The sequence below is a fragment of the Cyprinodon tularosa genome, unplaced genomic scaffold, assembly GCF_016077235.1.
Source record: "Cyprinodon tularosa strain WSP-4 unplaced genomic scaffold, ASM1607723v1 ctg501, whole genome shotgun sequence".
Classification (NCBI taxonomy): domain Eukaryota; kingdom Metazoa; phylum Chordata; class Actinopteri; order Cyprinodontiformes; family Cyprinodontidae; genus Cyprinodon; species Cyprinodon tularosa.
In genome coordinates this window covers 247,400-262,601 of record NW_024039232.1, presented here as the reverse complement: position 1 = coordinate 262,601, position 15,202 = coordinate 247,400, and the positions used below count along the sequence as shown (strand labels likewise).

The following is a 15,202-nucleotide window of genomic DNA, read 5'->3' as shown; positions in this document are numbered from 1 at the left end:
AAGCCCAAGGTCTATACAAGTGAATTTCCTTTTAAAGTCCTTTGAGTAAACTCCTAAGATGCACAGCATGGCATCAGATTAGGATAATTAAATCTACAAAGTAAACAAAGGACTTTGTGATTGACACACTGGGTTGTGTACGCTGTTCAATTCAGATGATCGTCTATCGTTGTTTGTGTTTATATAGTACTGTGTTATGTTCATATTTAAGATTAATCCCTAAATTTCCATTGCAATCAACTCATTCTTTGTAAATTAGGAATAACGTGTGCAGATTTATGTTTTCAGGTGTTAGTAGCAAGGAGACAAGACTGGCACATGGGACATTTTGTTCCTCAGCAGCCGCTGTGTCAACAAGGAAATAAAAAGACAAATATAATTCCAATCCTCTGGATGGCCTGGTTCTAGCAGGTTGGCTATCAATACTTGACTCACTTCAACACATAGAGCCAAGATCAGTGCTTCAGGGAGTCTAAATCAGCATATTACACCAGTCTTTGAAGTCTTGGGGATCCCTAAAAAAACATTTCCTACTTTTTCCCTTATTTTCAGTGCCTTCAAGCTTCACACCTTTTCACAATCTATGCCTCTCTCTGTGGGACACATAACCCTGGTGAAGTCCTCATGGCCAAATTAGGTCATTTTCCTCACCTGAAAATGTGTAACTATGCTGCACAGTAAAATAAGTAAAAAGAAATGGATGAGCGACAGCTCCTGCTAGTGAGGGCTTGCAAAGTCAAACATCCATAGACATCTGTGACTTAGCCCATTTAATTTACTTCCATCAAAGACTAAATAACTCCAACAAAGAATGAGGGGGGGGTCATCCCTCCCCACCTCTGAGGGGAGCCATCAGGTATCGGTACATAGAGGATGGAGCAGCAGTCAGAGGCGCCGGGTCCAGTGATCCATGGACACTAACCAGACCTGGCGCCATGTATTGTCACCTCTCTGGGTGGAGCGTTACCGGCTAGACTTAGGGTCACTTCCAAGCATAGCCTGGGGCTCTTCTACTCTGGAGGGGCCTGGGAGAGGCAGAGGTCTCTGCTAGTCTCCCCCAGCTCAGCCTTCTTGTGTTGGAGACAGGGTCGGATCCCTTCGCCTTCGGGTAGCAGGAAGGCGAAGGGATCCGTTGTCTCGGCCTATGGGCCAAACAGCAGCTCTAACTACCAGGTCTTCTTAGCTCTACTTCAACGAATTAATTTATTAAAAAATGGAGACCATACCAAATCCAGCTATATCAATGTTTGATAGAGGACGGGTTAATCAACCAAACGTACTATACCCCCCCAACCCCCAATCCAAAACTAATCCAAGGTCCAATGATCAAACATTGTAACAGTTGGCAAACAACTCACTGTTTGCAGTTGGCTATCAACTGACTGTGTAAGACAAAGCAAAGGACTTGATGAGTCCCAGTCATGTGACATAACTTCAGCAATGCTTACAAAGTGCACATTGCAGCCAATCATTGGGAAAACATTGTTCATGCTACTCAGTTATACCCCTTCTGGCCAGAAAGCAGAAAAAAATATTGCGACAGGTTATTTTGTAAAAAACGAATCACGTTTATCAGTACTATTCTTTAACCTCATAACATCCACCTCATTTTGGGTAATCCTCGCCTATTTTGCATTCCCAAATGGAAAAGCAAATAACTTAGCAAATGTAATTACATGTGCAATACATTATTTGAAAGCTAACACCCTCTAGTTCCCAAATATATAAAATTAAAATTGGGTGACTAGAACACATTTCAACCTGCATCAGTTCAAAGATGACTCAAAGTTGTTGTTTTTTTATTCTCAGAAATGATACCACAAATGCTAAAAATTTCAGACCTCTAGCTATAACAGTTCCAGAGCTGTGGGGTTTGGAACTTCTGTTGTCAGCTTGGAGCTGCGCGCCACAGCTGAGGAGGATGTGGAATCCGGGGGTTAACTTGCTGGTCAGCTATCAGACCAGAACACAGAGGGTGATAGTTTAATTCTTCTACATTGCAGTATTGTTAGTTGATTTCAGGGTCTAAAAGCATGGAAGTCAGGGTCTAGCATCCCCTAGTGGCTAAAAGATAAACAGCACTCCTTTAAACAGCTAATATGTAACTTAATTGGCCTTCAATGATCCAGTATTGCTTTTATAAATATGTATTAGGGCTGGCCGATAAATCTGATTTTTTTTTACCTTACCATTGTTCACCACAATAACCGTTGGTAAAAGAAATAAACTTAATTCTGCTGTTTTTCCTGTGTGCAGCGGTTGCTGGTATTTCTTTAAGATACTGCAGTATGTGGGGAATCATGATACTCCACTGATCCAATCAGAAGCGTCAAAAAAAAAAGAGAATGGCGGATGAGCCCAGTAAAGAAATGTCTAACAGCTGTAAACAAAATTACATACGTTAATCCTGTGGAGCCAAGCGAGCTCCTTGGGGCCTTATAAAACTCCTTTGACATGTATGGTTAATACAATTTTGACTTATTTTTGAATATTAATTATGTTTTTAATAAAAATCCTTTTGTTAAAACGCCAAAGAACGCTTCGAATATTAAGTCTGTCTCAGACCCCCCACCCCCCCCCCCCCCCCCCCACCCCCATTTCGGATCAGTCAATTTGCTGCACATGTTCAGAAAGGGCAAAACAAACAGCAGCAAACCATTTGAACAAAAGATGCGTAGAGTAATGTAACCGACTTAGCTCTTTTGTCTCTATAATTAGTGACTTTTCAGGCCCCTCTACCAATTTTATTTCAAAAAAGCACCTAGCGCCAAATCTAGTTACTTTTTTCTGCTACTGGAGACTTTAGCGACAACATATAAAAGCACCTAACTCTGCTGTCCAGAGCAAGTAGATTGGTAACCCCACCTCCTGCTCTCCTGTATCTTGTCTGCTGTCACGATTCATGCAGCGATTATTTCATACAAATGAAAAATGGAGAAGAGATCAGCAGATCATGACTTGTCTACAGTGAAAAGAAGGACCGGGTTATTTATTTTAGCCATCACCTTTTTGGGAGCAAATAACTAAATGAGCTTAGTGCTTGGAAAAAATCTTTCATTCCTTTTGAGACAGCATGTCAGCTTTCAGCTGAGTACAAAACAAAGGAAAATAACAAGAAAAGGGACAAAATGTAGAACAAATAATAGATGTCTATTCTATAAATATTTCTGTACCTGTATAATGTTTAATGGCTACGCCCACACTGCAGGCCTTGATGCTCTATTCACATTTTCAAATATATGCGACTTGTATGTGATCTCCTGTGTGAACTGCAGTCATGCAACGCAAGTGTCTCGCCTGCACAGTAGAGGAATCAATGACATCACAAGCAAGCGTGCTCTGTGTTTACAGAAGTAAACATGGATGGCAGCACAGGAGCGCATCTAGCGATCTTTCCCAACCATAAAAACTAATTCTTTTCAAGATGGTTAAACATAAATACTGCTCTCCGCATCATCGTCCACCATGGTTGTTGTTTTTCTTGCGGCTACTTCATAGCAAGACCCAGAATAGTGACCTTTGTTGAGTATTAATACCGTTCAGGTTGGATGAATGCGATCTGGCCATTTAGACACAGGTCGCGTTTGAAAAGATCAGATTCGTATCAGATTCAGCCAAGTGGCCAAGTGGCCCTGGTGGGTTTGTAAAAAAATAAAAAATAAAAATACATTTTGTTGTTCAGACTGTCATGAAAAGATCAGATCCAGGTCACATATGGGCCAAAGAAATCAGGTTTGGGTCACTTCAGGCTGCAGTGTGAATGTAGCTTATGTATTGTCTTCTCAATTCAGAGGGCCCCCTGTCTGTCTTTGTCAGAGGGCCCCAAATTTCCTAAATCAGCCCCTGGTGAAGGAAAGGCGGCACAGAGTAAACCAGGCATACTTCTTCCAAAAGCTCCAGTTCAACCAGTGCTGATTGGTTAGGACCATGAAAGCCCTCCCCCTCCTTTCAGATGGTTCACTGACACGTGAACATTTAGAAAGCTGGGCGCACAGCAACAACACTGGGAAAAGTGGGTGCGTGGCCCAGCGGCTCAGAAAGGACGAGGCCTCCATCCTGCTGCGCGTGCTGACGGGGCTGCGAGCAGCAGAGCTGCGTCATGTGTGCGTGAGAAGCGGGGCTCCTTTCTAATCCCCATCGCTGGATTCGCCAACCAAGCAGCCTTCAAGGCTACAGAGCAAACGGCCAGAGAGATGGAACAGGCTGACAACAGAAACGTTTGACATAATTCTGCAAATGCTACCGAGCCAAACGGCTTAAGCCGTGGATCAGAGGGCTGGTTCTGACGCAGCTGTTGACGTGTTAGCAGCCAGCTTGCGTTGACACTGATTTTGTGCGTAAAAAACTCTGCAAACAGCAGGATGACACCACGTTCAGTGTCTGTGCGCCTCAAAACCAAAATCTGATGAGGAAACTGGAGATGTTCTCTGTAGGTTCCAGGCCTGGCTGTAATTACTGAGGTTATAATACATCTAAACCACAGAATTAACAAGATTAGCAACAACGCACCTTTGGTTTTTGTGTTTCCTTTCGCGGCTTTCTTGGAGGCCATGTTGCAGAATAGAACCTGGAGCAGCTCTCTTGATACAGTTCTGGTAGTGAAAAGAAATCATAAATAGTTTGAGATCTGAGTTCTATGAGTCGGAACGGCAAACCCCCATCCGCTGTTTTAGCTGGCAGCTCTGACAGCCAATGAAATGACCCGCTTACTCAAACAGGCGGGGATTTTACATCTTACAGCCAATGGGATTCCAGGACCCTAGGGCTTATTCAACTGTGTGGATATTGCTGATATAAGTCCCGCCCCCCGTGTTCCTCTGGAACGTGGCAAGATGGTAGATCCAGTGTCGTCGCTTTTCCTCTCCCTTCTGCGTTTGCTGCTGTCTTTTACCTTTAAACCTGCTAAAAACCCTCACGTTCAGAGATGTTTGAATATTACAGCAAAACTATTGATGCCCTTAAAATAGGGTGGCCATTTCTATAGCACCAAAAAGGAGGACATTGTGCGGCATATCAATAAATTACTACGGTGTACATAAAAATCGGGTAAAGTCACATTTATAGTACAATTCTTAGTAGTTTAAAGATGATGCTGGTGTAGTTGAATAGAACAAAATATTAAAGAGATGTAAAAAAAGAATTGGTTCCCAGCATTTGTATTTATTTAATACATTGTGGTGTTTAAAAAGTGTCTATTTTTTGACACGATTAATTTGAGCAGAACTGCAATTGATCATAAAGCAGTTGTTTGGAAAATAAGCTTGAGGCGGAGAGAGAGCTAGAGAATAGGACAATACTGGAATGGCTGGAAAAGAGGAATTCGTGACATGGCTGCAGCCTGTCGAGAGTAAAGATGATTTCACCATGTTATCTATCTATCTATATATATATCTATATATATATATATATATATATATATATATATATATATATATATATATATATATATATATATATATATATATATATATAGATAGATATATATATATACACAAACTTGAGTCATGGAACTGTGCTTACAGCTCCTTATTTCATGTATACTAATAACTTGTGTACATGATACTTGTTGATGAAATTAAAATTATTTCTAATAGCATTAAAATAGCATTAAATTAGAGTTCCTCATTCCGGTATAAACCCTGTGAACGTTTAATTTAATATGACTTATTAAAAAAAATCCTCATCATCATCCAGCAGATGTTCAGTTTCTGCCCAAATATTTTCTTTCTGTTGTGGATTTTTGTAACAGGAATAAACAGAATCATCCATAGTTTGTATGAACTATGTTTGTTCTCCGCTTCCAAACTCATCATCTCTTCATCCATTCCTGCAATAAGAATTTTTTGGTCTGTTGAAGCACCAATAGTCTGCATCCAGTTATTTAATTAATTGCTCTTGATTTTGGGAATATATACGAACTATGCTCTAATTTCTAGTAACCGACCTGTTTTTACTATAATTTAATTTGACAAACCGGGTCCTCTCTACATTCTTTATCCTGTTTGGTGCGATTGCAATTGCGGGTCTTGATCTGGACTGACGGGAGCGGAGCCAAAAAGAGCTCAGTTCCGTATTTTGACGGTGAAGGACGGAGAAGACGTACGTGGGCAGAGACGTGCGGAGGAGTAGTGGAGGATGTGGAACAGCCAGTGGCGTTGCTAGGGTTTAATGGGGCTCCAAGCAAGACATTTCTGGGGCCTCCACCCCACCTCTGCACGCAAAAGAAAAAAAAAAAGTTTTGGGAGAAATAAATGCACAATTTCTAGAGCATTTAAGATGTGTACTGAAAAAAATAGACTAGAATAGATTAGTGGTTCTCAAAGTGAGGTCCAACAGAAGTCCATGACAGCCCAGGCCTATCAATAATCATTGTAAATAATCTGACACCAACAAAATATATAAAATATGAACTTTAGTTTATTACAAAAGTGCACTGTAAATTGTTAAACTTCAAATATAAAAAGTAAAATCTAGTAAATAATTAAACAATGTAGGAAGCCATATAAAAAATGTAATAGCCTTAACACATGCAGTGGAGATAAATTATACTAAATTAAATAAATAATTAAAAATTAGGCTCAATATTAGCAGGTTAGCTGCTAATATTGATGTTTCTTGTTAAGCAGCATTCATCATGATTAATTGTTAGCTACTGTATGTCCCTTTGGAGTCTGTGACAATACAGTAAGTCAGTAGGTAAAATGCTCTTATCACTGTCTTTCTTTCGTTTTTCCTCTTTTTCTTTTCTCTGTCTCTTTTTTTCTGCCCCACTGGGATAACTCCTCTTCATGACTCTCTCATGGAAGGTTGGGAAGCTTTACCATAAAAGTTCACCTTTTGCAGAGTCGCGCCAGCAGCGTCAGATGCAGGCTGAAGGCATGGGGTGGGGGCCCAACAAGGGGGTTTTTGACTACGGTGTCATTTCATTGTAAAGTAAATCCCCAGTCTTGTCGTTGCTGTAAAGTACAATTTATCAGCCATTGGGGGCCCCCTAAAGGCCGGGGCTCCAAGCAACTGCCTGGCTTGCCTGTCCACAAGCCCCGCCCCTGGGAACAGCTCTAATTGATTTACATGACAGACAAGTACTCCGCACGATGTACTTGAGCGGAGCGGAGCACTGACGGAGTATGTGGAATCTGTGGGTAAAGGAGGGCAAATACACGTCCGGCTGGATGCGGCGCCGGACGCCGGACAGTGCAATGAAAATCCGGACTGTCCGCCCTAAAGCCGGACATCTGGCCACCCTACCTTAAAACCTTTTTTTTTTTATCAAATTATTATTTGTTAAAAAAAATTTATATATATTTTTTATGTAAAGCACACATATTATTCTGAGGACATTGAAAAGCAAAACTAAAAATATGTTAAAAATTTAAAACTTTTTATTCATAAAAATAACCAAAAAAGTAATGGATAAAATCAAATCATTCCATAAAAATTAAAAGCAATCCATTGGACTTTGGTGTTTCGCTTCCCAGCCAGGAAGCGTTTTCAATTAAAAATGTGAGAATGTTAGAAAAAAGTATTCAACACTGTCAATAGCTTTAGTATTCTTAGATATTTGACACCAAGAAAGAAATGATTGATTTCCAAGAAAAGTTATATCCTACATGCTAATTGTTTTGTTCCCAATTTTTTCTATTCTCGTGTCTTAAAAAGGCAATGGCAGGCTAGATGTAAAGAACGCAATGATAAAGCAATTAAAAATGTTCCCTACCCGTGTAGCACGAATCAAGTGCTTAATACTAGAGTCAGATGGAGCAAGAGCTCAAAACAGTAATTCACCACTTAGTTGATGAAACTCTCAGCATGAGGCACCATCACAACTTTCAAGTCAAGGTAATTCACATAATTAAAGCTTGGCATACAATGCACAATTTTTTTGTCATGCGAGAATTTTTCGATCAGGCCGACTTTCAGCCTGGTCGTGCATCATGTAGTATACAGGGGGTAATGAGGGACGATCAGCCTCTCACTACCACCTCCCAATCAGGAATTCTAAGGTCGGGAGAAAATTCAACATGTTTGAAATTCAGTCGGCTGTCGTAAGGTGGTCCTGGGCAAACAAGGACACTTCTTCTTCCTCTCAGGTGTAAACACAGAAGCATGGCGGGGGTGCGACTGAAATGGAGTTCTTTCTGTAAAATTGACAGACCGTAGTAGCCACGTTTTCTCAGCCATGTTTTTGTCCAAATACGTAGTTTCCTTTTCTTTTTAGGGCTTTCAGCACGCAAAATAGCACAAATTGCCAAGGCAGCGCGTTTCACTCTAGTGAGTTTCATATTCCTCTTCTACTCGTCTGGCTTCCAGATAGACGAGTCAGAGTAGCGCCATCTCAGCTGAGTCCGAAGTGTTTTTCTAGATGTACAGTGTGAGCTGCGTGCAACGATTCAAAAATAAAAACGCACAGTGTATGCCCGGTTTAATGTGCCATGGCGTTCATCTGCCACGATTGGCATAGTCTTTAATGCAATGTTGAAACATGTAGCCTGTCTTAACTACTATAATCAGTAGTTATCAGAAAATATCAAGATGTTCACCGTTGTCTTGTAACTGTGGACTGTAAAGACAACATGAGCTGGCAACAAATTGAACTCAGGAGGACTAGTATGATTAATGTCATGCCTGTTTTTATTACCAGTTGGACAAGGACTTCCCCTTTTCACTGACTCCATTTATGGTGTTCATTGACAGCATGGTTTTGGGGAAGAGAACCTGAAGGCATATACCTTAGTGGTCTCAGTTTTTCTTTTCGCTGGGGTTGTTTTACTGTTGACATCTTTAGGCTACAAGCCTCAAACCTATTTAAGCAATTTGTAGCTAAAGCAGATGAGATAAGAGACAGATCCACTCAGTCTGAGGTCATGGTACTCAGCTAGATAAAAGGGGATTGCTTCATCCTGAGTAGAAATTATTTTTTCCTCCAGACATTTCTGTATTTTGGTGGTTTTTCTGCAGTAATGCAAATGCTTCCCCAGTCCGAAAATATTCTCTCAACTTTACTGCACTGCACACATTCCCATCTTCAGCTATGGTTAAAGGATGGATCATGACCAAAATATGCAGAGGAAATGATCATCCTCCAAAGGATGGCTGAACTCAAATTTAGGGTGACAAACTTATTTATCTGGATTTGACAGTGTGGGATCCCGTCACTATGCCTCCAACTGATTTTTGCACCTTGGCTACTTGTTCAAGGGGATATCAATTTGCTTGAATGGTCATGACTTTAATCCCTAGTCTGTGTACTTTGCCACATTCATTAAATCGAAATATAATCAGTAAATTGCTGATGAAATTGAACATCAAGAGGGTCCAGGCATCTCCCCTGGAGGTGAGCCACACCTAGCTAGAAGGACCACCTTCAGGGAGTTGTCAGGGTTTCCATTTCCCTTGGACAAAGAAGAGGACAATAAACAAACACCTTAATTTGATCAGTTCATGTTTGTTGGGACTTTGTATAAACCAATGTCACTTTGGCACTGAAGTTCCTCACAAAGAGATGAAAACGGAAACACACACACAATGCAAAAACAGCACAAAGGTATATCTTTTAATTTGAATTACATTCTGTCGAATTGGTACCCATATTCATCGAAAAAGCAAAAGATTAACTTTATTCCAATATATAGAAAAATCAAAGTATGTTATGAATGATGCTCATTATCAATACTGACGTTGATGGTATAGTTTGTAAAAGAACATCTTGATGGGTTTTTTCAATTTAAAGGGAAACGCCATTTATTTATTTATTTATTTTTTTAACATTGGGCCCTTGATTTTACGCTATTACATCATGTTCTACTCACCCATATGAGTTTTGTGTCCATACACTCTGTGTGTACAAAATGACAATAAAGTTTGTCTACGTCTAAGTCTTTTTAGGAATAATGTTTAAAAGGGAAGAATTTATTTTCTGTCTCGAACTTGAGAAAAACGAACAACCTGTACTTTTCATTTGTAGTTAAGTGCCATAAGCTCAAAACCTTGGACCCAATACTGAAAGCAGACAGATCTGGATTAGTTCAAACAAGTCGTTATTAAAGGATCAGTGAGCGGCTGCTCTTGAGCTGGAGCAGTTAAACCGGATCCTCTGTAGGAACAGAAACTCAGGTCAGTGACTAATAACGGGCCAATAACAACTAAGAGAAAATAGTCACTGACCTGGTTCTGAGTTCAGTCCGTTCCCAGATGGAGATTAATCCAAGCGGGAGATTTTCCTCCGCTGAACGGGCACCGCCCTCGGAGCTTCGGCTTAAGAGCAGAGCTGATGCCAGTTGACGCCGAGTGGTAACATTGTCCTGAAGGGACAAAGTCGAAGGAGAACCAAGTTCACAGACCAGAAGAACAGAGCCGATGATGTACAGAAGGGGGTTGCAGAAACAACAAGCATCTCCCTGAAATGAGTTTCTGGAACTTGGGATGTCTGAGCATGTTTACCCTCAGCGCCAGGGGGGCTTACATTCAGCGCTCTGAAAAAAAAAAAAGTGGCCTCAAAAATGCCCTTAAAGGGGAACGCCATTTTTTTTTTTTTTATTGGGCCCTTGATTTTACGTTATTACATCATGTTCTACTCACCCATATGGGTTTTGTGTCATTTGGAGCTGTTCTGACGATATTCTGTTAGGTTATATCCAAGTAACGTCTTCCTATGGGCAACGACTTGAAGGCACAAACTAAACTGTTAATAATTTATCATTTATGGTACGCCAGCATTCATGACATCGAGGCGAATCACTGATCCCCAGACATCTGCGGTTATATTTTTTATTTATATGTTTTAAAAACAAAACGGAGTGTGTCTGATGTCATCTGCGCATGCGTACTGGAGTTGTGACAGGCTGCCCGGGCCACAGGCGGCTACGCTCTACCCCTTCTATTCATGCGGCTAGCTAATCTGAATTGTTCAATTCCATTTCGAGAGCGAGATCATCTGTGGTAGCAGCACTAGACATCTTCCAGGCATGTGAGGAAAACTAGCAGCAGTTCAGCGGACAGGATGAATAAACGGTAGCCGGCGCGCGCAGATGACATCATACATGCGCCGCTTCGTTTTTAAGATATAAATATAGCAAATATACCCGTGGATATCTGGGGGACAGTGATTGGCCTACTTTATGAAAGCTGGCGTACCATAAATGATAAATTATGAACTGTTTAGTTTCAAGTCGTTGCCCATAGGAAGACATTATTATGGGCTGAATATCTTCAGAACAGCTCCAAATGACACAAAACTCATATGGGTGAGTAGAACATGATGTAATAACGTAAAATCAAGGACCCAATGTAAAAAAATCGGCGTCCCCCTTTAAGTCTCCCTCATGTCTTGTTTGGTCAGTTTGTGCTTGAGTTCTTTATGTTAGTACCTGAATTGAAGTCTGTTTTGTTGACCCCTGTTTTTGGGCCACTGATCAGACTACTGTTGACACACAAGGGGGACAACTGACTAACAAAAAAAAACTTAAACAGATAAATACTGACACTAAGTACTTTTTAAATTTAACTAATGAACAAAATGACCCAGTCTAAGCAAATTTAAACAAATGATAAACAAATTTCCCTCCCATTACAAATGGTGTGACCCGCTGATTAGCCTGCAACAACCAATTGAGGAAAGCTGGAGCTCATTGCAGCCCTCCACCAGCAGATCCAAAGGAAACTGGCAACTCAAAGAAAAAGAAATAAGTCAATTGCATCTTAACGAAAAAAGAAACCTGACAAAGTTAACTAAATCTGTACACTACAAAAAGCTAACTTAAAGTCAGGCTAATGAAAATATATGAAATGTGCAACCCATTTTGAAAATTAAAAATATAAAAGTTACCACACAGCTTCAGAGTGTGACAGCAGGCTGTCACAAGGCCACACTCAAATAATCAGAGCAACAAACAGAACGGTAGAGTTAGTCACACCAAACAGCTTGAATAATCTGGCACTGGTAGCTGGAAGACAGGCAGCATATTTGGGGAGCTGGAAACAGGTGGATCACATAAGCAGTAATGAGAAACTGGGCAGAGTTAAACAGGTGAATTGAATGAGAAATCAAGCCCACCACCAGTGCCAGATGATTGACCCTTAAGTAAAGTGGTTTTATTTGTAAATTTACCACAATCTTTTTTTGTACTTTTACTAAAGTACTTTCGGCTCCTTTGAGAGCGACAACACCATTTTACTGTTTTATCACTTGACGTTCAAATAGATTGTAGAACAAGAAGTTTGTGTATATGAAGGTTATTTTGTTTCAAAACTATTTCTGCATTGTAAGTGTGAATTTGAAGTTTTAGAGATAGTTACATTTTAAGTTTTGTACTTGTAGAATAAAAGAAAATTCAGAAGTAAAAATTTATTTAACACCTGTTCAAATTTTAAGTACAAGTACACTGTTCTACAAGTTGCACATCAAAAACCTCTGACATTCTCAGTTTTGATTCAAATGTTTCAGAACTATTATTGCAAAACTATTTGTGCATTTAACTTTGGTGTTTTGTAACTATAGATTTTTTTTAATCTGTCATATATATTATATATATATATTATATATACTTATATATTTCCGGGCACGTCCCACCGGGGGGAGGCCCCGGGGAAGACCCAGGACACGCTGGAGAGACTATGTTTCTCGGCTGGCCCGGGAACGCCTTGGGGTTCCTCCTGAAGAGCTGGAAGAAGTGGCTGGGGAGAGGGAAGACTGGGCCTCCCTTCTTAAGCTGCTGCCCCCGCGACCCGACCCCGGATAAGTGGAGGAAGATGGATGGATGGATGGATATATATTTCTTAACGCAAATACAAATCAATGAATACAACTGCAATTGTGAGTCAAAAATTCAACTTTAGAAGTTACGCCTTCATTTTCACTTTGGACACAAATGTCCCATTGGTAAAAATCATCTGTGACTTGTGGGTAGTACCCTTGATCAGACAGCAGGGGGCGCTGCTGCTCATCCAGTCTGTACCAACCGGAAATACATATATGGCCTACTGCCATGTTGCCTTCCAAGGACCCAGCCCACATACGCAGCTGTCACCCAGCTCATCAACACCCTTATGCGAAAGCGGTCATGTCAAGTCTTCAAGGTTAAAGATGATGCAAAGACGTCTCATTTTGACTGCAAACCTTTCTCCTGCCAATAGAGGGTACTACTGCTGCTGTTGATGTGACGTTGAAATTGATTTCATCTCCGATTTTGAATAGGTTAAACCAGTGGCGGATCTAGGGGGCGGCTACTTTGGCTGCAGCCCCGGATGTTTCCCCCAGAGCCCGTCTGAGTAAAATGTGCAGTACTGAAATTTACCAGATAGTGGCAGCATGCACAGGAAAGCAGCCTTTAGCATTACCGTGCAGAAGAAGTTGTCACCACTAGCTGTTGCTAAACAGATGCTCTGTTCGAAAACCTAGGACGTGTCCTTAAAAGGCCGGATTCGAAGGCCGATTACGTCATAGCGCGGCGCCGAGGTCTGGTCGGATTCCAAGACTCCTCGTTACTGGAGAAATAATAACCAATATGCAGCTATGGACATTTTTACAGTAATGGATATTTGAAAATAGCAGCAACATCAGAGATGTGCAAAATGACAGCAGCAGATTATTTAACTGACTGAGGTTTTATATCATTACATTTGATTTTATTTGTTCCTGCTCCCGGTGGTTGGAATCTTTATTCCACTCTGGATTCTTGTCAATGTAGTCCTTGTTCACTACAATAAAAAAGAAATAAATAAACAAACAGTTTTGAAAACTTCGGTTTTCATTCTTTTCCTGCTTTGTATGTCAACTTTCACGGTTGCTAAGCAACAGAGCTTACGGCGGTAAAACCCAACAAAGGGTAGACCTGTTCGAATTCACAGCCAAAACTCTTCCGGTCTCCTTATTTTCAAGGTCTTAGAAGGATCCAGTCTAGGTAGACCGCGTCCTTGGAGGATGCAGCCCAGGATTTCGAACAGAGCCAGAGTGAAGTTCCAGGGAGGTGAAGCTCTGCCTGACTTCCAGGTGTTGTTTGTCCCGATGTTAAACAACTCCTATAATCATATCCCTTAGCAAAAAGTAGCTTATTCAAGTATACTAAAAGTGCACTAATTTCATACTTAAAATCAGGCATTGCACTTAGAGTTTACTTATTCTAAACTATATTTCATATACTTAACAATAGTAAAGTCAAGTGTACTTGACTTACACCGAGAAGTATAAAAAGTGTCCCAATTTAGTATACTTCAAGTATAATTCAATTCAATTCAGTTTATTTATATAGCGCCAAATTCACAACACATGTCATCTCAAGGCACTTTACAGTTCAACCAGATCATACAGTCAAATTGATACAAAGTTTTCTATCTAAGGAAAACCAGTTGATTGCATCGACTCATTGACTCAAATACCATCCCTCACACTAAGCATGCTTGTAGCGACAGTGGAGAGGAAAAACTCCCTTTTAACAGGAAGAAACCTCCAGCAGAACCAGGCTCAGTGTGAGCGGCCATCTGCCGAGGTTCAAGGAGACAGAAGCAGAGATACAAAAAGCAGCTGTAAAAGGCGGCCCCGTCCAGGAAACACACAGCCAGGCAGACAAGCTCCAAGCCAGCTCCCATGCCAGAGGACGAAGAGAGCACATCCACTCAGTCACGGTCAGAGAAACAGGACCACACTGGAAAACAGGCCGATCTCCAACATCTATAAACAAGGGTGTTGATGGAAGCAGCACAGCTGATGTTTCTTTCCAGGATGACGTCACAGCCAAACAGGAACAGACGAGGCAAAGCTACTCTGAGGAAAAGCAGAGAGAGCAGAAGGTTAGAGATTGAACTAACAGATTCTGCAGAATAGGAGAACAGAGAGAGAATGAAGCAGAATGATGAAATGGGGGTCCCTATGTCCTCCAAAAGTCTAAGCCTATAGCAGCATAACTATAGAGATAGCTCAGGATAACCTGAGCCACTCTAACTATAAGCGTTATCAAAAAGGAAAGTTTTAAGTCTAGCCTTATTATATCAGGCAGATAAAATATATGATTTCCCTCTCATAACTTTGGCAAATAATAATAATAAGTCACCAAATCCACAGTTTGTTGTTAATGAGGAGAGGAATAAACACAGTTAAAGACTTGCAGGTGAATTAATTTTTTCCCATGTTATGGAGAGGGAATTGTTATGTGTGTGGCATGTAGTAGTAGAAATTTCTGCTATTCCGAAGCTGTGAGATCAGATTGTG

General features: G+C 40.8%; 1 protein-coding gene across 1 annotated transcript in view; it reads right to left on the bottom strand.

The window, feature by feature from the left end:
* The window catches only part of asph (aspartate beta-hydroxylase), a 52,562-nt gene extending 47,885 nt beyond the window's left edge, over window positions 1–4,677 (bottom strand). Inside the window, exon 1 of the mRNA XM_038303019.1 lies at window positions 4,510–4,677. Within this exon, the coding sequence (XP_038158947.1) occupies window positions 4,510–4,552 (43 nt within the window). The 5' untranslated portion in view covers window positions 4,553–4,677. The remainder of the gene's footprint in view (window positions 1–4,509) is intronic.
* Window positions 4,678–15,202: the final 10,525 nt, after the last annotated feature.